Source organism: Phyllostomus discolor, chromosome 8, assembly GCF_004126475.2.
Source record: "Phyllostomus discolor isolate MPI-MPIP mPhyDis1 chromosome 8, mPhyDis1.pri.v3, whole genome shotgun sequence".
NCBI lineage: Eukaryota > Metazoa > Chordata > Mammalia > Chiroptera > Phyllostomidae > Phyllostomus > Phyllostomus discolor.
Genome location: NC_040910.2, coordinates 66436064 through 66459165, shown reverse-complemented (window position 1 = coordinate 66459165; position 23102 = coordinate 66436064). Strand labels below are relative to the sequence as shown.

General features: G+C 43.1%; 1 protein-coding gene across 6 annotated transcripts in view; it reads left to right on the top strand.

Annotated features, from left to right (window-relative positions):
* The window catches only part of ARHGAP44 (Rho GTPase activating protein 44), a 180999-nt gene that overhangs the window by 126529 nt on the left and 31368 nt on the right, over nucleotides 1-23102 (top strand). For all 6 annotated transcript variants that reach the window (XM_028534442.1, XM_036032963.1, XM_028534445.2 and 3 more), the window contains exons 7-12: nucleotides 2620-2737; nucleotides 15256-15324; nucleotides 16583-16664; nucleotides 17136-17263; nucleotides 21158-21269; nucleotides 21701-21782. In XM_028534442.1, coding sequence (XP_028390243.1) covers nucleotides 2620-2737; nucleotides 15256-15324; nucleotides 16583-16664; nucleotides 17136-17263; nucleotides 21158-21269; nucleotides 21701-21782 — 591 coding nt within the window. The remainder of the gene's footprint in view (nucleotides 1-2619; nucleotides 2738-15255; nucleotides 15325-16582; nucleotides 16665-17135; nucleotides 17264-21157; nucleotides 21270-21700; nucleotides 21783-23102) is intronic.

Sequence of the window (23102 nt, the reverse complement as noted above, 5' to 3'; positions counted from 1 at the left end):
GAAAAGATTCTCAGAAATGGAGATCATATGGAAAGTTATCAGTGGGGAGGGGGCAGGGGGAGAATAGGGGACGAGGTACAGGGAATAGGAAGCATAAATGGCTGGTGCAAGCCCTGGCTGGTGTAGCTCAGTGGATTGAGCGCGGGCTGCGAACCAAAGTGTCACAGGTTTGATTCCCAGTCAGGGCACATGCCTGGGTTGCAGGCCATGGCCCCCAGCAACCACACATTGATGTTTCTCTCTCTCTCTCTTTCTCCCTCCATTCCCTCTCTAAAAATAAATAAACAAAATCTTTTTAAAAAATGGCTGGTGCAAAATAGACAGAGGTAGGTTAAGAATAGTACTGGAAATGTAGAAGCCACAGAGCTTATATACATGACCCATGGACATGAAATAAGGTTGAGAAATGCTGGTGGGAGTGGGGGTGCAGGGTGGAGGGGAATAAAGGGGAGAGAAAAAAATGGGACAACCGTAATAGCATAATCAAAACATAATTTTAAAAGTGAAAAACTAAAATAAAATATGCCAAAACACTTTAATGCTTTGTGTTAAATGGTTTAACATGGGAGGTATTAAAGACACATAACATTTTTGTAAGGCAAATCATTATAAGAAAGAATTGCCCAGGACTTTTTATTAATCTTTATCTGTTAGCTTAGATTTTTAAATGTCTTTGAGGGAAATATTTCTTTTCTAACTGTCCTTGAATTCTTTTTTGAAACATTTTTAATTGATTTAGAGAGAGAAAGAGAAACATTGCTATTTGTTGTTCCATTTATCTGTGCATTGATTGGTTTTCTCTTGTATGTTCCCTGACCAGGGATCACATCTGCAACCTTAGTGTGTCAGGACAATGCTCTAACCAATTGAGCTACTCGGCCAGGGCTGCTTTCTCAAAATATGTGGTGTGTCTGTCTTTAGGGTATCAATACAGCTTTAATGTCTCAATGCCTTTTGTACGTAGTTTTCTCATGAGTGCATTTTTAAGTGACAACACTTAATTTTGCTACTGTTTGCTAATAGCAAAGATAGCTTTAGTTTCTCTTTTTTGTATCATAGATTCTTGCACTTTTTGTCTTGCTTATAGCCAAAAGGAAAAAAAAATGTGTAGAGAAAACACCTAGGAATCAGATTCTTGACTCTCAAAGTCAGAGTAACGCTGCACTTCTTTCTTCTTTGGATGGAGCCTGAGGAGCTGTGTGGTTTGCTCTGTATGTTGTTGACCAGCAGAGCGTTTAAAAGAAACTATTTAATCTGTTGCTGCCTTTCATCTGGAGAGTTTACATGACAATTTCCAGCTTCTCTTGTTAATGGAAACATGCGGAAACACACAACCCAGCCCCTGCCTGAGCTTCATCAGCCCTGTGAGAAGCAGCTGCCTCCTAGACTGCACAGCAGCCCTACCCTGGTGTCCCTCTTGCCCTCCTGAGACTGCAGCCAGGCGTCAGCTGCTCTTGTCGTCCTCATTACATTAGCGTTTTTATCAAAGCTAGAAATAGTCATATATCTCATGTCCTTATTACAAGTAGAAAATAAAGGATCGAATGGACTGGTTTTTGATACAATGACCCGTTTGGCTTATTCTTCTTGCTTGCTGACCTACCTCTCTCTGCCATTGAGTTTATAGGCTGAATGGAAGAGAACCCACTGCCCTTCCCCACTGTGGCTGCTCCTGTCTGCACAATTGCAGCCTTCCTCCAGGGCGTGCTTCTGGTGCGTCCCTGATGATGACACAGCAACCAGAAATATTTGTACTTCCCGTAAAAGTTTCTGGAGTAGCTTCCTCAGAAGGCCTGCACAAAGATAAATGCTTAAAAAACCATAAATGAGGTATCTAAATGTTGCTAGGGATGTGTGTGTGTGTGTGTGTGTGTGTGTGTGTGTGTGCACTCACCAGAATTACAGAACAGAAAGAGTTTATCCACCCAGTGTGAGCAGAGCCAAACATGAAACACCAAGAACTGCAATGGAGAAAGATGGGTGATTTTATTATGAAAGGCAACACTGAGGAGAACGGGGAGCTAATGCCCCAAAGCAGGAATTCATTCCTCAATGGTGTGCAGGTTACAGATTATACAAGGAAGAATTACAAGACACCCTGGGTAAGGGGTGAGGGGTCATGCTGGAAGCTGATTGGTCGGATCTGAGAGAAAGAGAGAGAGGGAGAGGGAGAGGGAGAGGAGTTCTAGAGCTAGGATTTAAAACTAAATTTAATCATAAGGACCCTTGGCTTCATCCATGGAGAGTTTTGCCTTCAGACTTTTTTTTTCCTTAGTGATGTATCCTGTCACCTAGCCTACGTTATTGGTTTTACCCAAGTAGGTGAACATTTCCAAACTCAAATGCCCACGGGACAGGCAGGGAGTTTAAGGGAATGAAACAGACTGAGAGCTTCAAAGAGCACAGTGGCGCTGTCATTTGGCCTTTGTGGTCAGAAGACAGGAGGGAACATGGTGGTAAACTGGGGCTGGTGCCCTGCCTGAAGCAGCAGCTGATGGTCAGCATGGTGTCCACTGGGTAGCATTTGTAACCAGCTGTTTCTCAGCCTGGGCAACCCACAGTATGCCCAGGGTTCTACCTGTCTCACACCTCTCCTATTTTTCTCCTGTTTTCCATCAGGTGGCAGCAGACTTCCAAGTCTTCAGGTTTGTCCAGCAGCTTACAGCCTGCCGGTGCCAAAGCCGACGCCCTCAGGGAAGAAATGGAGGAGGCTGCCAACCGAGTGGAGATTTGCAGGGTACCCCTCTTTGCTCCTCTCTCCTGAGACAGACAGGGTGCCCTAAGGGAGTTCTTTTTGTTCACTGGAGTTCTATTGAAACACTAAGAGTGAGCCTCTGCTTAACTAACAGACCCCAAGCTTGCTTGCCTGCATCCCCTAAGGGCCAGGGACGAGTCTGGAGCATTGGGGCTTTGATGAGGCAGCGGCTGGTGTTCACAGTGTTCCTGGTGGTAGGCAAAGAGGAGATGACCTCGGGATCTGCTTGAAGCTTTTGTAAGTTGTGAGCTGCAGCTAATAGTTTCTAGGCTACACAGAACAGTTGAGAACAGTTTAGACAATAAATGAGTCTTAACACACTGGTGATATTAAGTTTTCTGGTGTGTGCCTTTTAATATTTCTGAGCCTTTGCCTGCTGGAAGAGACCCTTACCTACAAAGCTGACATGCTAGCCAAGAAACAGTTATAGAGGAGAAACTCCCACCAGCTGAGCGGAGTGCCTCCGCCTAAGAAACGCACCTCAGCACGCAGGGCTAACAGAGCCCCCTCGTTACACAAGGCCCAGGCTGTCCCATCCACTTTCCCCACAAATGTGTATCGGGCTGAGTCAACAGTGCCATTCACCAATACTGTTAGCAGCACTTCCTGTGCACATGTACATCTGCACATACTGCCGACCTGTTGGTGTGGGTTTAAGTCCCTGCAACAGCAGTCTCATGCTTCTGGAATTACACTGGGTTCCTGTTGTCTTAATTGCAGTTGTAAAGGAGAGTGGCTACTTTGCATGCAGACATCTCTGTTCTTTGTGGCCCCATCTGATCTTGTTAACTTGTCTATCAGCTTATCCATTATGATCACCCATGCAGGTGACTTAGACCCTGCATGCAGGTGACATTCAGACTCAGGTGGAATTTTTCTCTGGAATTAGAAGCACTGAAAAATATTTGAAGAATTCCTTACCTCAGCCTGCAGTACCGCGCAACCAGCTAAAGTAAGATCAGTACTTCAGATCCAAGACCCTTCGAGAGTCGAGCTGACTTGCTGTTCGAATGCCTGTGTGAATGCAGCTAGCGAGCTGGTGCTTTGAGTGCATTCAGCCCTTCTCTTGTGCTGAGTCCACTTTGCCTCTGTGCTCTCTACCATGGAGTCACCTTCTTCAGTTAAGAATTTTGTTTCTTACAGAATCACTTCTTCAGCAGACATGGAAGGGTGGTGTTAATAGGGGATCATAATGTGCATATCCAAATACATCAGAATAAAAGTTTAACAGCTTCATTTGTTCTTGTGTAGCTTCTTACATATGCTCTTTCTACCAAAAACTATATTAAATTCCCCTTCAAATATTACAAAAGTAATACGTGTTAACCATATTCAGTGAAAAAATATAAAAATATATCCAAAAATCACCAATAATTCTCCTTCTTTCAGCCCAGCAACCAACCTCTCTGTTTATAAAGAAGGGTGCCCAGTTTTTCTTCCACACTAGTATTTATTTAGATTTGTTGTGAACAGCCCTGGCTGGTGTGGCTCAGTGGATTGAGTGCTGACCTGAGAACCAAAGGGTCACCGGACCAATTCCTGGTCAGGCACATACCTGGGTTCCAGGCTAGGTCCCTAGTGGGGGCATGCAATAGACAACTATATATTTCTCTCCCTCTCTTTTTCCACCCCTTTCCCTCTGCCAATAAAATAAATAAATAAATAAATAAGATTTGTTGTGGGCAGTGTACTTTGTCACATGCCAAGTGGCCACAAAAGTTATAAGGATAAGGAACCCTGTGTGAGAACCATATAACCTTCCATTCCTTTCTTTATAATCATACAAACAATACACTCATATATAGCACTTTCTGTTACTTGTTTTACATAAATGTATGTGTTTATGCATAGTAATATTGTTTATATTAATCTACCACTTGCTTTTCTCAATGATACATCCTGGACATCTCTCCAGATTGGATGCTATAGATCTAACTTAATCATTTTAATTAGGTGCATAACATTCCATGGTATGGGTATATATACACCGTGGTTTATTTAGCTATTTTCTTGGTAATAGACATTCAAACTAGTCTTTTTAGTTGTTTTGTGTTTTGATATAAAAAATGATGCAGTCAACATTCTTCTCATACCTTGGTAATTTTTATATGAAAATTATATAATTTTTGGTTATATATATTATACATATTATATATATATTCTCATACGTTGGCAATTTTTTCCTGTTAGGCTAGATTCCCAAAAGTGATATTTTTAGATCAGAGATTATGGGCACATTTTAACAGGTATTGATAGTTTTCTTCCCTGAAAAGGACGTTGTCGGCCACATTCCCATTGGCCGTAGGCAGAACTTCCCGGTCCCCCTCCTCTCTCCCTAGAATGCGTGTTGTTCCCCTTCTCAGTTTTTGCCAGCCTGGTGAGGGGACAAAAGCTATCTCTCTGTTATTATAATTTTAATTTCTCTGAATGTTAGTAGTGATGAGTACATCTTCACATATTTATTGGACATCCTTCATAGATTTATAGGCATTTCCAGTTTGGGAAATTGTCTATCTATATTGGCAATTGGACCAGTATTTCTATTGTTTTTTTTTTTACTATCAATTTATCTAAGCTTTCTGTGTATTAAGGATATTAAACTGTCTTCCATCTGCTGTGCAATAGACACTTTTTCCAGTCTTCCATTTGTCTATTGACCTTGCTGATGTTGGTATCTGCCATGAAAATCTCAACTGCATGCATGCACCTCCTCCGTGTGGGAAGAAATCCTGGCTGGCCCACTGGGCATCTCTCACTGTGTTCATCTAACTTGTTCTTTCATTGTCTTTTAATGTTCTTAAGGTATTTTTACACTTATTTTGTGCATTTCAATACACGTGGAACCTACTTTTATACATGGTATGAGTGGAGTTTTGCTGATCTATTTTCAGATGAGTAGCCAATTATGCCAGCCCCATCTATTAAATAAGCCAGCTCCCCCTAAAGAGAAATCCTGTCATCTGATGAGTCCTCACATGCATTTCTGGGCTCTGCATTCCGTCTACCTGTCTGTTCCTGGGGTAATTCTATACCATTTCTTTCTAATCACTTTGGAGCAACTGTAACACTCAGCGAGATAACCCCACTGGCTCTCATCATTGCTTTGCCTGGTCCATGACCTCTGTTCCATCACGGTGATTGCAGTAGCAGGCTCTGGGCAGCTTTGTTTGTATTCGTAGCTGATCCCCTTGAGTATGTGCACTGATGTAAAATTTCTTTTCTGACTCTTATTTCTACTTCACTGGTTGCCGGCTGCTCCAAATATCCACTGTGGTCCTCTTTCCTCGTGTCTCTGGGTTTCCCTAAGTGGGTCATTTCACTTTACATCTCCATGGTTTTGTATTTCCTCAGCAGGCAAGACAAATCTTTAGGGTTTCTTACATTGTGGTAATCCATCAAAATGAAAACTTGTGGGCCTCAGGTGAGCAAAGTAGCAATCTGATTCCTCTTTCTTTGGGACCCAAAGAGCTTTAGCCTTCCAGGAAAACCAAGTCCAGGTGGGTTCCATAAGACAGAAGATGCTGAAACCTCCAGCCAATGGGCAGGTACAACATTCTTTGCCTGCATTGATTCAGGAGTCTCTTCAATCTCTGCCTTGCTTCCATATTTCAAAAAGAGACAAGCCCCACACTTCACAAGTATCTGCTTGAGGAATGACCTCTTTACCATTAACTGCCATTCCTCTTTATCCCTGATAACTTTCCTTGCTCTGGGGGAAATTAACATAGCTAATCTCACTCCTTTTAATTAGCTTTAGTATGATATATCTTCCTCTATCCCTTTTAATCTATATATATGGAACCTAGTATATAGATTATGATATTATCTTTATATTTAAACTGAGTTCCTTATATACAACATATACTTGGGTCTTTTTAAGTTTTATTTATTTATTTTTAGAGAGAGAGAAGGGAATTGAGGGAGAAAGAGAGGGAGAGAAACATCAATGTGTCAGAGAAACACCATTCAGTTGCTTCTTGCACGCCCCCTACTAGGGACCTACCCACAACCCAGGCATGTTCCCTGAGAGGGAATCAAACCAGCAACCTTTCGGTTCACAGGCCAGCACTCAATCCCCTGAGCCATGTTTTTTTTTTAATCTATTTTTTAAATAATACTTTATTGATTATGCTATTACGGTTGTCCCATTTTTTTCTTTCCTTCATTACCCTCTGCCCTACACACCCCCGGTACCCAGCATCTCCCCCACCTTAGTTCATGTCCGTAGGTCATGTATGAGTTCTTTGGCTGTTCCACTTCCCATACTATTCTTAACCTAACCCTGTCTATTTTGTACCTACCATGTATGCTGCTTATTCCCTGTACCTTTTCCCCCATTCTCCCTCCTCCCCCTCCCTGCTGATAACCCTCCATGTGAGCTCTATTTTTGTGAATCTTTTCCTGTTCTAGTTATTTGCTTAGTTTGTTTTGTGTTTGTTTTGGGGGGTTTTTTTGGTTCAGTTGTTGATAGCTGTGAGTTTGTTGTCATTTTATTTGTATTTTCATCTTCTTTTTCTTAGATAAGTTCCTTTAACATTTCATATTATAAGGGCTTGCTGATGATGAACTCCTTTCACTTGACCTTATCTGGGAAGCAGTTTACCTGCCCTTCTATTCTAAATGATAGCTTTGCTGGATAGAGTAATCATGGATGTAGGTCCTTGCCTTTCATGACTTTGAATACTTCTTTCCAGCCCTTTCTGGCCTGTAAGGTTTCTTTGAAGAACTCAGTTGATAGTCTTCTGGGAACTCCTTTGTAGGTAACTGTCTCCTTTTCTCCTGCTGTTGTTAAGATTCTCTCCTTATCTTTAATCTTGGGTAATGTAATTATGATGTGTCTTGGTGTGTGCTTCCTTGGGTCCAACTTGTTTGGGACTCTCTGAGCTTCCTGGACTTCCTGGAAGTCTCTTTCCTTTGCCAGACTGGGGAAGTTCTCTTTCATTATGTTTTCAAATAAGTTTTCCATTTCTTGCTCTTCCTCTTCTCCTTCTTGCACCCCTATGATTCGGATGTTGGAATGTTTAAGTTTGTCCCAGAGGTTCCTAAGCCTCTCCTTATTTTTTTGAATTCTTGTTTCTTCCTTCTGTTCTGGTTGAATGTTTCTTTCTTCCTTCTGGTCCAAATTGTTGATTTGAGACCTGGTTTCCTTTCTGTCACTGTTGGTTTCCTGTACATTTTCTTTTATTTCACTTTGCATAGCCTTCACTTTTTCCTCTATTTTGTGACCATACTGAACCATCCTGTTTAGGATGGCTCATCATTCTGTGAGCATCCTGATTACCAGTGTTTTCAACTCTGCATCTGATAGGTTGGCTATCTTTTCATCATCTAGTTCTATTTTTTCCTGGAGCTTTGATCTTTCATTTGGGCCATATATTTTTTTTTGTTTTAGTGCTCCTGTTTTGTAGTAAGGGGCGGAGCCTTAGGTATTTACCAGAGCGGCGTACCTCTTCTCTGCATTCTGATGGTCTATGTGGGGGAGGGGTCCAAGAGGGAGCAATGCCACTTGCTCAGCTCTCTGCTGTCTCTCAGTCACTTTCCCTGCTACTCACAAGCAAGTTGGGCCCTTCTGGTGCAGATTGAGACCCAGTTTTCTTTCTGTCACTATTGGTTCCCTGTGCATTTTTCTTCATTTCACTTAGTGTAGCTTTCATCTAATTTGCAACCAAAATCAACCAATTCTGTGAGCATCCTAATCACCAGTGCTTTGAACTGAGTATCTGATAGGTGGGGTATCTCTTAGTCATTTAAAAGTATTGGCTCTGGGGCTTTGATTTGTTCTCCATTTGAGCCTTTTTTATTTTTTGTCTGGTTGTGCCTGTTATGTAGTGAGGGGTGGAGCCTTAGGTGTTCACCAGGGCGGGGCAACCCAGTTACTGGGTTGTGATGCTGTATGTAGGGGTGGGGTCAGAGAGGGAACAATGGTACTTGCTCTGCTCTCTCTCAGATTTCTGTCCCCTCTGCCGCTTCCCCCAAGCAAATTGGGCCCTTCTGGTGCTGGTTCCTGGGTGGGTGGGCGGGCAGGCTTGTGCATGTTCTAGGACCCTGTGGGACTCTCCAATGAACTTTCCTGTGACTCTGGGAGTCTCTCCTGGCACCTCAACCCCCACAAGTGTTTTCAATCAGTGCTTTTAGGCTTATTTCACAGCACTGGGTCCCTGGGTTGAGTGGTCTGTGTCACTGCCCATTTTGACTTGGTTTATCTACCTGCAAATGTGTGACTGCGGACAGCCAGCTGCCTTGTGAGCCTCACTGGGTCTGCTTGTTCCCTCCCAGCGCCTGGGGTCTGTCACAGGGGTCTCTGGCCACCACCTGCGTGCCTGGGGTTCGCCAACTGCTGCCTGGGTCCTGTGTGCCCAGGTCTGCTAGCCACCACTTTTTCCTGTCTCAACCCCTCTCCACAGACTGCCGACTCCAACCCTCTTACCAGTCTGATGAATGATTGTCGGACTTCCATACAGTTCAATTTTCTGTCTGTTCTGGTTGTTTTTTTGTTTCTAAATTTTTGTTGTCCTTAATTTTGGTTGTGTGAGGAGGCACAGTGTGTTCACCTATGCCTCCATCTTAGCCGGAAGTCTGGAAGTCTTCTTTAATTTATTTTGACAATTTTTGCTTTTTCACTGGTGCATTTAGACCATTGATATTTAAGAGATATTGATATAGTTGGTTTAATATCTGTCATAGTTGCTAGTTTTCTACTTGTTGACTTTGTTCTTTGCTACTACTTTTGTCTTCTACACAGTTTCTGCCTTTTGAGGTTGTTAATTGAGCATTTTGTGTGCTTTGTGTTTTTTTTCCTTTCTTAGCGTGTCAATTACATTTCTTTTTTTTTTTCATTTTTTTAGTTGTTGCCCTAGAGTTTGCAATATACATTTACAACTAACCCAGTTCCACTTTTGAGTAACACTGTTCTGCTTCACATACTGTGGGTGCCTTTTAGTAACAAAATATGTCTAATTCTATCCATTTCACACATGCATAAGCATACATAGCATAGATGTACATATGTGTGCATGTACATACATATATACATACATTGTTGCTATTATTTTGAACAAATTTATCTCTTAGATCAATTAACAGTAAGAAAAATAAAAGTTTATCTTCGCTTGATCCTCCTTGGATCCCTTTCCTTTCTTTACGTAGATCTATGGTTCCGACCTATATCATTTTCCTTCTCTCAGAAGAACTTTTAACATTTCTTGCAAGGCAGGTCTACTGGCAACAAATTCCATCAATATTTTTGTCTGAGAAAGTCTTTAGTTCCTTACTTTTGAAGAATAATTTTTCAAGGTGCAGAATTCTAGGCTAATATATTTTTATCTTAACACTTTAACTATGCCAATTCTCTCTCTTCTTGCATGCATGATTTCTGAGCAGATATCAGATATGATTCCTTTTTTTTGCTGCTCTATGGGTATTATGTTTTTCCCCTGTGGTTTCTTTCAAGACTTTTTGTTTCATTTTGTTTTGTTTTTTATTTTTGATTTCCTGACATTTGAATATGATATGCCTGTGCATTTTCTTTTGGGGCATTTATCCTGCTTGGTATTCTCTGAGCTTCCTGGACCTGTGGTTTTGGGTCAGACATCAATTTGGGGAAATTCTCACTCATTAGTTCTTCAAGTGTTGCTTCTGTTCCTTTTTTTCTTCTCTTCCTTCTAGTATTTCTACCACGCATATGTTACACATTTTCACACTGTCCCACAGTTCTTGGATATTCTGTTTTCTTTTTTCCATCTTCTTTCTCTTTGATTTTTAGTTTTGAAATTTTTTATTGCATATCCTCTAGCTCAGAGTCTTTCCTCAGTCATGTCCCATCAAGGGCATTCTTCACTTATGGCATTTTTTTAAATCTTATCTTACAGCATTTTTGATCTTCAGCATTTCTTTTCGATTCTTAGAATTTCTATATCTCTGCTTATATTATCCATCTGTACTTGCGCGTTGTCTCCTTCTGTTAAAAACCTTAGCCTATTAATCATACTCTTAAAAAATATTTATAGCCTGGTAATTCCAACATTTTTGTGATATCTGGCTCTGGATGTGATGCCCGTTTTATTTCTTTAATCTGTGATTTCGCCATGTAGTATGCCTTACAATTCTCAAAGGTGGATGTGGTGTGCTAGGCAGGAGGAAGTGGCAGAAGTGGTGGTCAGGTGTGCAAGGATAAAAGGGTTCGGCAATCCTATGATCAGGTTTCAGCCTTCCAAGGAAGCCTGTGTTCCTGACCAGGAACTTCACCAGTGCGTCCCAGTGTTATTAGTTGTTTTACTTTCAGATTCTCTGGTTGGTTGGTTTTAGTTTTCATTTTAGGTAGAACAGGATGGCTAGAGGGGGCTGGAGTTGGGTTTTTCTCTTCCCCGTGTGGAAGGCCAGACCAGATGAGCAAGGCTCTGGTGAAACACCAGTTGGTTCGGCTCAGATTCAAGTCTTTACTCCTGAGGGCAGACCCTGATAAGAGGAATATAATGCTCAAGTGCATTTCAGAATGGTTCCTTGTCCCTTCCTCCTTGTGAAAGCAGGGGAGGATTTTTCTCCGATATTCACTGTGAGTACTTTGTAGAACTCCAGGAGGTAAGAGTGATTTTGTGAGTTTTACCTCACTGACTGTATATCTCCAGAGTTTTTAACCCTCAGACATGCACACACTGAGCCCCCAGCAGTTCGTCAGATGCAGCTCAGGTGTTCCCAGCCCAGCATTGGTTTCTGTGAAGGTTTCTGCCCAGGTGGGTTGCTATTCTCATACCCTCCTGTCTCTCTCTCCACTTTGGGGTACAGCGGTTTGCCATGTGACCTCACGTCTCTGATGGATCAAAGAAGCATTGTTGCTTTTTCAATGTATTCAGCTTTTTACATATTGTTAGTGTAACTTCTTAACATGGTGAATTCTAATCTACTTATATGCCATACTGGAAACTAGAAGTCAATATTAAAAATCAAGGTTATACTTTCACCAAGAAAAAATATTTAAGAGAGAAGTATTTAAAAATATCTTGGGGAGTTTTTAAGAATGCAAATATTCAAAATCCTACAATAATGTCATGTAATATAGGATAATTATAAAATAGAAATGCAGAGGTCAAAGAAGACTATCACATTGGGGATGTTCCTGGGTGAGAAGAGCCAGTGTGATCAAAGTTTGAATTCCCCCCAATTAATTTGATCAGAACTGTGGTGCATCAGTATAATTGTAATAAATGCCTCCAAGGTGATAAAGGTTTCTAAAGTTAATGTGACAGAATTATTGGAGCTTTGAACTGCTGTCTTTTATGATATATTATGAAGTTACTTAATTAAAATTTAGGTACTATTTTAAAAAATAAATAGAACAGTGGAAAAAAAAGATATCCCAATCAATAGAAAATCCAAGTATATAAGAAGTTTTATATCTGTGACATTTCCAGTCTATAGGGACAATCTATTTTATTCATTAACAATTTTGAGACATTTGGTTAGCTCTTTAAAAAAATTCTGTATCTGGTACAAGTACCAAAATAAATTCCACATGTATTAAAGATTTAAATGTCATATTCTCTACTGCACACATATATGGATATTTATACTGTTGGTTGATATGCCCTAAGCAGATTAGCAAAGGAGGAAATCATAAAGAGAAATATACAATAGATACTACCACATGGAAAAGCTATTAAAAAAAGGGCAGGACCAAAATGTGTTATAAGTAGTATGAAAAGATAAACGGAAAAATGGGGAAAATATTACCTATTGATAAAGCCATTGATCTCATCAACCCAAAGAATTCTTACAAATCTTGTAAATAAGAGCTAGGTGGAGACTCCTCATGGGGGCCTGATGCCCGCAAGGAATGACAGGGGGCGACACAGACAGGCAAAGCATTTAGAAGAAAGCCAACCACTTGATAAAATACAATACAAAGTAAGAACATACTATTTAAATTTTCTCTTTAAATTTGATTGTGATTAATCAGAATTAAAAGGTTACTGTAGAAAACAACTAAACAAAATACTTATGGATCAATGCTCATAATATAAATGTTTTTTTCTGATGTACCAACTTATTATTATCTTTCTAATATTTCTAAGTTTAACTATAAGTAATTATATAATCAGGATTCATTTTAATTGCAGAATTTATCCTAAGGAAATAATCAAGAGATGGGTACAAATCTGTATAAACAGATGTTTATTCAAATATCATTATAATGTAAGAAATTAAAAACACAATATCCAACAATAGAAACACCATCCATTTGTTAAATATCATGTCCATTATAAAACATGTTTATCTAGGGGTAAATGTGCTACAAAGCATTCTGTCCCATACTCTGTAAGCCTAGTAATCATGTAAAACCTGCCAACTTAGCAAACATCAGCAAATTGCTGAGCTCATAGCCATTATTTTTGCTGTTGGAGTTACAGGAGAATGTGGTGTTTTACTTTGTATTTTTCCAAATGTGGATTTGTTGCAAAATCAGAACACAAGTGACTTTTTATACACATTTAACTGGTGATTATTGATGAAAGTCTTTTTTTCCTTTATAAAGAAAATTCACTGGTGATAAGGTAAACAGAAATTTTATTTGTAGTTTTCACCCTTTTCTCACATTGTGGTGTATTCAGAGTCCATACTGCTTACCTAGTAAGGCAGTAATCTAACTGTACCTTTAAAAGTCTGTTTATGTTTCTGAGAGCGCACACAGGTGTTCTGACTTCTCTAAAATCACCTGTTGGTGAAGGTCGGTGCTGAGCCATTGGAGATGTATCTGATGGGCACTTAGTCCTTTTGTGGGGTCTCTTCCTCTCCTCTGTCTGCAGAGCCATTTTTATGCTTTGGCTCTTTGATTTTCTCTGACTTGAAGTATGTCCCTTATGACTGCCCCGCTGGTGACAGATGTGTCCTGACTGGTGCTGATGTGGGGATGGCAGACAGGTCAATCCCCCCAGAACATGTTCTGGTGAGCCTTTCACAGCCTGGGCAGCCTGCAACAGCAGTAGTTGTAGAGATGCTGTGCTGAAAGGGAGCTGAGGTGGGTGGGTTTAGAGCCTACTCTGTTCTCAGGGACCATTACCATTGCTGAGTCTCCATTTCTTCCCTTATTCTTACAGCAATGGTTGCTAAGCCCTGACTATCAGAAGCACTTTTGAGACTGTGGAGGACAGACAGATAAGATCCTTAAACTCTTGGCAGCTACTCACCTGAAACTAGAAATTCAACACCTAAGAGAGATGAGAATTTCACATGACATTGTGCCTGGCACCTAAACTGTTGTCAGTGTATGTTAATTCATTGTTTCCCCTTTCTTCGTTCCCTGACACTGGACCAAGGCTAGCACGAACTAATCTGTGTTTAAAGCTCTCCAGAGAGCAGCCTTCCCCTTTAGCTCTGTGCCTTACCTCTGTGGCCTCATGTACAAGAGCCCTTGAAGGATGTTCTCCACAAAGGCTGGCCGGCCAGGAGACGTGAAGAAAACAGATCACCCCTCACATCCTAGTGGTCTCACTGAGAATGGGTTGCACTGGCAGCTGAGGAGCTCAGGGTCCAGGAAACAGGCTCTTTCTGAAGCGTGTGGTTGCCTGCTTTAATTCATTTGGTATCTGGATCATCTTTCTTGTGCTGGTCTCACATTTACCTCAAACAGGACAGTATAGACTCTTATCTTCTCAGCTTAGCATTTCTTCTAAACACCTCCTATCTGAGGCAACCCAACAAGGAGAAACTGGAGAAATCATAGGACTTGTGCAAACAAGTCCAGACATGTGATGTCAAAGACATGGTTAGTGACAGAGTCTGCATCCTGCTCTGAATGAACTTTTATTGTACCTTGCTATGGATGTTTCTGTGGAACTGAAGATTGTTCGCTGAGGCAAATACATTCCAGATTCAGACCCAGCAGTGGGCCATTGTCCCCATCACATGGACAACTGGAAAGCACAGGATTCTTAACACTATGAGGTTTGTGTGTGAAGTTGGGTGCACCTAGGTTTTGATGTGTTCTGAATCAGCAGCCCTTTTCCTGCCCACCTGTTGTATCCAACTTTCTCCAAATTGGTATGTTGCTGTCTCCTGCATAGGCTTATTATCAACCTATCAGTATTGGGAATGAAAGACAACAAAGCAGTAGAATGATCAAAGAGAGAGAATGAGAGCATGAAGAGAGTGCAAGCGCAGTTTGTATTTGGAGGGCTCTGTACAGAGGTGAATAGGCTGCCGAGGCGTGTGGCAGTAATCTGCACATCAGTCCCCCACATAGGCTTCCCTAACTTTAGACCAGGCCCATGTGCTGGAATCCCTGAGGAACCACTGGCACCGGTGTTCTTTTCACGCCCACTTGATCTCTAGAGCCATGGCTGGGAAACACGGAAATGTCCATGGCAGAATATGTACATTGCAGGTTTTATTTAGAAAGAGATTGAAAATGATTAAGGTTCTTTCTACTCTGATGTTGAGGCCCATGCCTTAGCCATCTCTGCTTTCTTTACAATGTATTTTGTGAAGTTGTCTTTTACCTTCCACAGGACCAGCTCTCAGCGGACATGTACAGTTTTGTGGCCAAAGAAATTGACTATGCAAACTACTTTCAAACAGTAAGTGTCCACGAAGATGAAACAACTCAAAGCCTGTTTGCGAGAGTTGTGGGGCAGGCAGCAAGGAGCGTGCGCACAGACTTGAGCATGCCACAGGGAAGACTGCATCTGAGCTGAGAAAAACACAAATTAAAAATAGGGAAGTAATGGGATGACAAGGAAGGAAGAAGACAGAAGAAAAGGAGGAGAAATCCTGAAAAGCATTGTTGACAATGCTTTGATAAATATGTAGAAAAGCTGTCCACTATTAGCAATCTTCCAACACTTTCATCAAGGGACCAGAAATTTGGGGGAGTTTCTCCTACCCTAAAAAAGGAGTGATATGCATTCTTTCCAACTCAGAAAATTTATTTGAAACTAGTGGTATATCTCTAAGTATATTTCATTGGCTTTATTTGTGAAGGTAATATCCAATTTTAAAGTTGTTAAAACTAATAAAATTATTAGCATTCCAAACATTATTAGGCTACCTAATTGTTTATTTCAATATTCTAATTTTTAAAAATTATTTTTGTTTTACTTGGAGATGACAGTATCTACCCTCCATGCCAAGCCTTTAAACAGTGACTCATCCCCCTTCCCTCATCCATGGCCAATTTGTGAGGGTGGAGGAGGAGTTTAGAAAATGAATGAAGTAACCGTTGTTTTCGGGATTTCACCTGCCCTTGTCAGCATTTCAGCGGATTTTGTGGTAGTGGGATGGGAAAAATAGAACATCTTGAAGGAATTTGTTCTTTGAGCTGTATTATTTTAACTAAAGCAATTTTACCTCCCAAGGTACTTGAAGTACTTGAAGAGAATTATAGATCAAATTGCAAGTTTTTTGACCGGTTATATCTTAAACCCACTTTGCAGAAAACAAGATGTGTGTGTGTGTGTGTGTGTGTGTGTACGCGCGCGTGCGTACATGTATGCACAGGCTAATAGCATTTGGCTCCTGTAGGCATACAAATTTATAAATGTGTTTTTCATATATATTTTCCTATTGATTCACTTCTCTTTTGCTTTTTGTTTTGATGGGGTGCTTAGCAAGGTTGAATGGCAGCAAAGGCAAGCTCTCTAAATCAGGCCCCAGCTGTGGGGCAGCCCCTGTAACCCCTCATGGTTCTCCTGCCTCCCAAACCCCCATCTGTGACTGTTGCTGCAGAGACTACAGAGGAAGCAGGGCAACCGCTCTGTGCAGAGCACCCCATGTGGCACAGCAGCCTGTGTCTCCAACCCTTGGCAAAGACTAATGCTTGCTCTTGTGTTTTCTCAGCTAATAGAAGTGCAAGCTGAATATCACAGGAAGTCACTGACACTCTTGCAGGCGGTGCTGCCTCAGATAAAAGCACAACAAGGTAACCCTCCTTGCTACCCTCCTTGGTTGGGGAAGGTTGGAGACAGTCTGCCTGCCTTCCCAGATCCCACCGGTGCCCCATGTTTTCATCCATCCTTATGTGTCCCCAGGCGTCACATTTGCATGAGCAGCTTGGACTTCACCAGCTGGTGCCTTGATTCAGCTGCAGTGAAGCAGAGCCCACTCAAACACACAGTCCCCTAAGGGGATGAGTCGGGGGAGGTGTGTGTGTGCACAGATGTGTATGCAAGTGTGTGTTACATGAAATCCAGCAGCTCTGGACACAGCTGGTTAGCCTCTGCCCTACGCAGACCTCTTAGTCCTCCCCAAAACATGGGAATGGAGACTCCACTGGGCTTCCATGTCTTTCGTAGTCTTAGAATAATCTGTATGACATGACATACTCCAGCAAGGGTTATGAGTGACCTTCATAATCTTTTCCATTGACTCCCTCCTTGCTCCTCCTGATCAGAGGCCTGGGTGGAGAAACCTTCCTTTGGGAAGCCCCTGGAGGAACACCTCACCATCAGCGGCCGGGAGATCGCCTTCCCTATCGAGGCATGTGTGACCATGCTGCTGGAGTGCGGGATGCAGGAGGAGGTGGGTCTGGGGTGTATGACATGATGCTACTGGAATGTGGGATGCCAGGGGAGGTGGGTCTGAGGCATGTGTGACAATGCCGCTGGAGTGCAGGATGCAAGAGGAGGTGGGTGTGGGCATAGCCAGTCCCCATCCCCAGCAGGACCCCGAGCAGGTGTCCTGTTCCATAAGGCACAGACCACAAGATCTTCACCCCTGTTACCATCCCCACTGTGGCTCCTACAAATCTAACCATGGTAAGATGGGGTACAACCTCCTCTCCTACAGAACACAAAATGGGGCCTGCTCTCTCCTATGAACCTTCACTTTATGGGGAGACTGGTACTGCTGGCCATGACAAACTTAGAGCCACACTCTGGCTGTTCTTTCTTCATGTTTAAAATTATTTTGGCAATCTGCTACTGCTTTCTCTTCCTTTTCCTCCTGCTCCTTCAAAGGTTCTCTGATTTTAAAGATAAACTTTTAGAATACATGCACTGCTATGTTCATTACAGCATTATATACAATAGTCAAGATTTGGAAGCAGCCTAAGTGTCCATCAGTAGATGAGTGGATAAAACAGCTGTGGTACATTTGCACAATGGAATACTACTCAGCCATAAAAAGAAGGAAATCTTACCCTTTGCAACAGCATGAATGGACTTGGAGGGCATTATACTAAGTGAAATAAGCCAGTCAGACAGAGACAAGTACCACGTGATTGCACTCCTGTGGAACCAAATGAACTAAACAGAAACAGATTCGTAGATACAGAGAACAGACTGAGAGCTCTCAGAGGGAATGAGGGTGGGGAGCTGGGTGAAAAATGTGAGAGATTAAGCAAAACAGCAAAGCAAAACTCAGACAACAGTGTGGTGATTATTAGAGGGAAGGGCATTTGTGGAGGTGGAGGAGGGTAAAGAGGACTAAAAGGTGATGGAAGGAGGGACTTGACTTGGGGTGGTTAACACAAGACAATATACAGATGATGTCTTAATAGAATCGTACCCCTGAAATGTATATAATTTGTTTACCAATGTCACTTCAATAAATTCATAAAAATAAAAAATGGACCTTTTAACCTTTTTGATCATAACTCTTTTATAGAGATCCTGAAAATATGATTGATAGCAACATTAGAAAATAGCTCTTAAGGGCCACATGTATAAAAGGTCTACGAGAAAGGAGTGGCGGTTGTTTTTATTACTGTGTAAATCTTTCCTGGGAGCTAGAACTTTCTTTGGTTTCTTTTATTGGCTGTTGTAAAATCTTCACACCATCTTCCTTTGATCTGATCAGCGGATCAATACTTACGTAGGGCCTGCTATGCATTTATTACTCAGCAAAGTATAAGAGTCGAATGGGGGCTTATAAGCTTATTGGAGAAGGTGAGCATCCCATTTATTAATTTGGATTAATTAGTTAATTAATCTGATTAATCCAAAATAGTCTTTAAGTCAGCACCTGGTCACCTGGGGCAAACTGGGAGGACTTCTGAAGAGAAGGAAGCCAGTTCAGGTTCTGATGCATGTTGGCTGCATGCCTGTGTCAGGCCTGCTCTGGATAGGGCTGTTCCAACGGATGAGAATAGGTCTTTTTTACCACATTTTGGTGCCAGGCATTTTCACCAAATTGCGCTATCAATCACAAGAGGAAAAGAAGTTTACAATGCCTAAGGGATGCTTTGATAGAGGGAGGTAAACTGGGCCTTTTCTTTCCCCATCATTTTTTATGAATTATGGAAAAAGACACTTAAAGATAAGATAACCAGCTTCATCACCTAGCATATGGTTGGTCCTGTTTCATCCACACCTCCATTTCCTGCCCCACCCCTGCTTCGGAGATTTTGAAGCCAATCCTAGACATTATATCATTATATCATCTATAATACTTCAGCAAGTTTCTCAAGAAAATAAGGAATGTTTTTAAATAGAACTAGAACATTATTACATACAAGTAAAATGAATTGGTCAACATCTTAGAATTTCTAGTCAGTGCGAACTAGTTTTTGAAGAACAGGCATCAGATGGTGTGGCATCTCCCATCTTGTCTCCGGATTCTTCTGGCCCTTCCGCCACCCACCAGACCTTCTTGTTCCCCCTTGCACTTTTCCCTACTTTGCATCCGCTCTTTTCCTTTACTAACCAATATATTCTGGTTTCCCCTAGCCTACAAAGAGGTCTTCTTTCAGCTAAACCACAGCCTCATACCCCTTCCCTGACCAGTTGGATTTTGGTTTTTGTGCTACCTAAGTCTTCAGGTAACTCACAGCGTTTCTGGTTGTGCACCCTTAGCGCTGCTCACTCCTCTGTCTCTGCAACAGCCACTTCTGTTCCCATCACCAGACTAAACCTGCCCTGTCGACCCCAGGAACCCCCAGATTGCCTAGTCCCAGACCTCAGCCTGGCTGCCTCACCACTTGGCCACCTGCGATGTTACTGCTGGAGCCACCCTTGAAATCAGCACCCACTGTGCTCCCTCGTGCCCCTTGCCCTTATCGGTGACATTACGATGACCCATTCAGCACTGCCCAGCCCTGCCCTCTACTGTCTCTAATCTTTTCCTGGGTGTCACCATCCTCTCCTGGACCTTTGCTTCAACCTCAGTGAGCATCCTGGGTCCTCACCTCTTCCCTGGGCCCCACTCCCATGTTCACTGCCATTTCTTCAGCATTTCCCCATGGGGTTTTTCTTTAACACCCCCAAACCTGGACTCACTGGCCATGTGAACAGTCACAATCTCCTTCTGGTTTTTCTGTGTCTCTCACTGGAACAGTCTTCTCAGCTACACAGTCAGAACTCTGAAGCTCTTGTGTGATGACTCTGCTCCCTTCTCTTTGGTGTTGTCCGTCACCAAACACCGTTGCCCTTCCTTCACAGCTATGGCGTGTGTTCGTGAGGATCCAGCCCTCTCCTTCGTGTGCACCGTCACTTGCTCTCTTTGTCATAGCAGCTGTGCTTGCACACTAATCCAAACATGGTTTGGGAGCTTCCTCACATATTTGCCAGAGAGCTTTGGACATATCTTTGTCTGAGACACCCCGTGCTGAGAAGGGAGTTACAATCTTAGCAGGCCCAGAACTCAGACCAGGAACATCTTCTAGAGGAACTTGGGAAGCTGAATGGCTGTCAATGGTTAAAGGAACAAGGGGTGTTCTGCCAGCCTGTTTCTCAGCCTGTGGGTCGCATCACCGAATGCAAGGAGCTAAGGAGGTGAAACAGAAACCAGTAGGTCTTCCACTCATGAAAACTTCCCTGTCTCAGTTGGGCATTCCTCTCCAGCTCTAACCTGCATCTGTCACCTCTGCACACACCCCTGTCTGCCGCTTCTCTATCTCTTCACAGTTTACTTTCATTCTACAAGGTGGAGCAGTTCACTTGGAAAAGACAACAGTGTCTCAAGGGGGACTCTAAGAACAGAACAGGGATGGGCCGAAGGAGGCATCCCCCACAAGCAAGCACCCTGTCTGCCCTACCCTGAGGCTCATAGGGAGCTTATGGCCCTGTCCCTCCCAACACACAAACACACACCCTGGAGATCTTTTCACATCCAAGTTCCTGGACTCCCCCTCCAAATTTAACTAGGTCTCAGTCAAAGTCGCCTCTAAAATGTATTTTAAATATACAAGAACAAGAAATCTGAGTGTCCAGGTTTCACTGTTTTTACTCCTACTGAGACGACAGAACAATGAGTCACCCCTACGAAGCCCTGGGGACACAACAGTGGGGGAGGCCCAGTCCCTGCTCTTCCAGAGCATTTGGCAAACAAACAGCTGCACTGTTGAAAAGTGAGGCTGGGAAGGTGCATCTGGGAGAATTCGGAGGAAAGGAGTGGGCAGGTTTCCTGACTTTGTTGGGTTTGCTTTTGTGCCTTTGAGTTACAGGGCTGTCCACTGACCCTCTGTCCTCTTGGTAGGGACTCTTCCGAGTAGCCCCGTCCGCCTCCAAGCTGAAGAAGCTGAAAGCTGCCCTCGACTGCTGTGTGGTGGACGTGCAGGAATACTCTGCAGACCCCCATGCAATTGCAGGTGGGTGCCTCCAACCTCTTAGCACGGTGTCCCTTGTACCGTAGAGGCTCCCAGGGAAGAGGCAAGCATGGAGGATGTGTGGCCGCATGTCAAACACTTGAGCCTGTGGCTTCCTGACAGGTTTTAGAGGTGTCCACTCAAGGCCCAGTGTTGGGCCTGGTTGCCATGACCCCTTGGGAGAAGGTCTCCCCAGTGTGCCAATGGAAGATGAGATAAAGGTGGGAAATAAGGCTAGAGGCCAGTGTGGTTGTCCGCCCAGGTCCCGTTGCCATGCCAGAGCCTCGGATCCATTCACATGGGAGCTACCATTTGATTTTGTTGTCTGGGTCAGGGGGCCCATCCTAGACATGGCCCACAGGGTGATGCTGGCTTGGGAAACCTGTCTCTGCCATGTCAAAGTGGCTCACGGCTGATATTGTATTCATGCCCAGGAGCTTTGAAATCTTACCTCCGAGAGTTACCAGAACCTCTTATGACCTTTGAACTCTATGACGAGTGGATTCAGGCTTCCAAGTGAGTACACCACACTTTGGAGTATCTTGTGGGTTGGAGTTTATTTGGAAGTATGTATTGAAATTATGAAAGCATATAACCTGTGATCTGGCAACTCTGTTTCTTGGTATCTAGCAGGTAGAAACATGTGTCATGCTTATACACATGCCCAAAGAGGCATATACAAAAATGTGGACTGCAGCTTTAGTGCTTTTTGCTATTTGCTATTCCAGGCAAAAGCAAATGGGGATGTGGGCATGGCTAAATAAGCTATGGTATATCTACACTGTGGCACACTCTGCAGCACAGCTGCTTCTAGTCCTCTGTGTAGATCAGTCTCCTGGGAAGCTTTGAAAAGATATCAATGCCTGGACCTTCTTCCTAGAGATTCTGATTTAATCGGCCTGGACTCCTTGTTTCAAAACTCCCAAGGCTGTTAGGTTGATAGCCATTGACCTTTGGTGAAGCTGAATCTCACTGAAGAGCCATGCTAAGCCTAATGGGATTACCCATTGGGCAAACACACAGTACCTGGCTGGCTCCAAATGGAAGGGGCATCCAGGAGCTGTAGGGGGAGCCAAGGGAGCAGCAGAACAACAGCTAGGGATTTCCAGGACAGTGCAAGGTGGCCTGTAACGAAAAGGGCATGAGTAGGTGAGCCACGTCAATTAGTGCTTCCGTGGAGGAGCTGCAGAGTAGAGACTCAGGCTAGCCCAGGGACGCCTGGCAGCAGATGCAGGAAGGACTGAAGCTCCAGTCAGTCATAGGACAGGGTGGACAAGCCTTCACCTTTGCCCTGGCCCCTGAATGTTTGCCCCAGGGCTGCTTCTGGTTATTTTGGCCCCACCTTAAATGTAACCTCAGAGAGGCATCCCTGACAAGCCGAGGTAAAGTGGCCAGCAGTCTTGATGGGTCCCATCCCTCCTGTTCATTCTGACTGCCTGGCTCACAGCTGTGTCTGGGTCACGATCACACTGGGAGCCTTGAGAGTGCCCTCCTGGTTGACCATGGCTTCCCAACCCTCAGGACAGTGCCGATACACAGAAAGTGCTCAGTGTGTGTTTGCTGGGTTGTATTGAATGCAAGGTCTTTGCAGCATCTGCCCCTCTACCTTAGAAAGGATTGAGGAGCAGGACCGCAGATGGGGCTCTGTGCCACCAGGGACACCCTAGCTGCTGGCAGACATGGGAGTGGAGACAACTGCAGGGGCTGCAAAAGCCAACATTGATTGTGAGCAAGTGCTTTGTATGATTCTCCTTTAATTCACTCACGTGGATGCTACAGAGCAAGTTCTCTTATTAATCCCCTTTATAATGAAGACAGTGAGGCTCCCAGAGATTA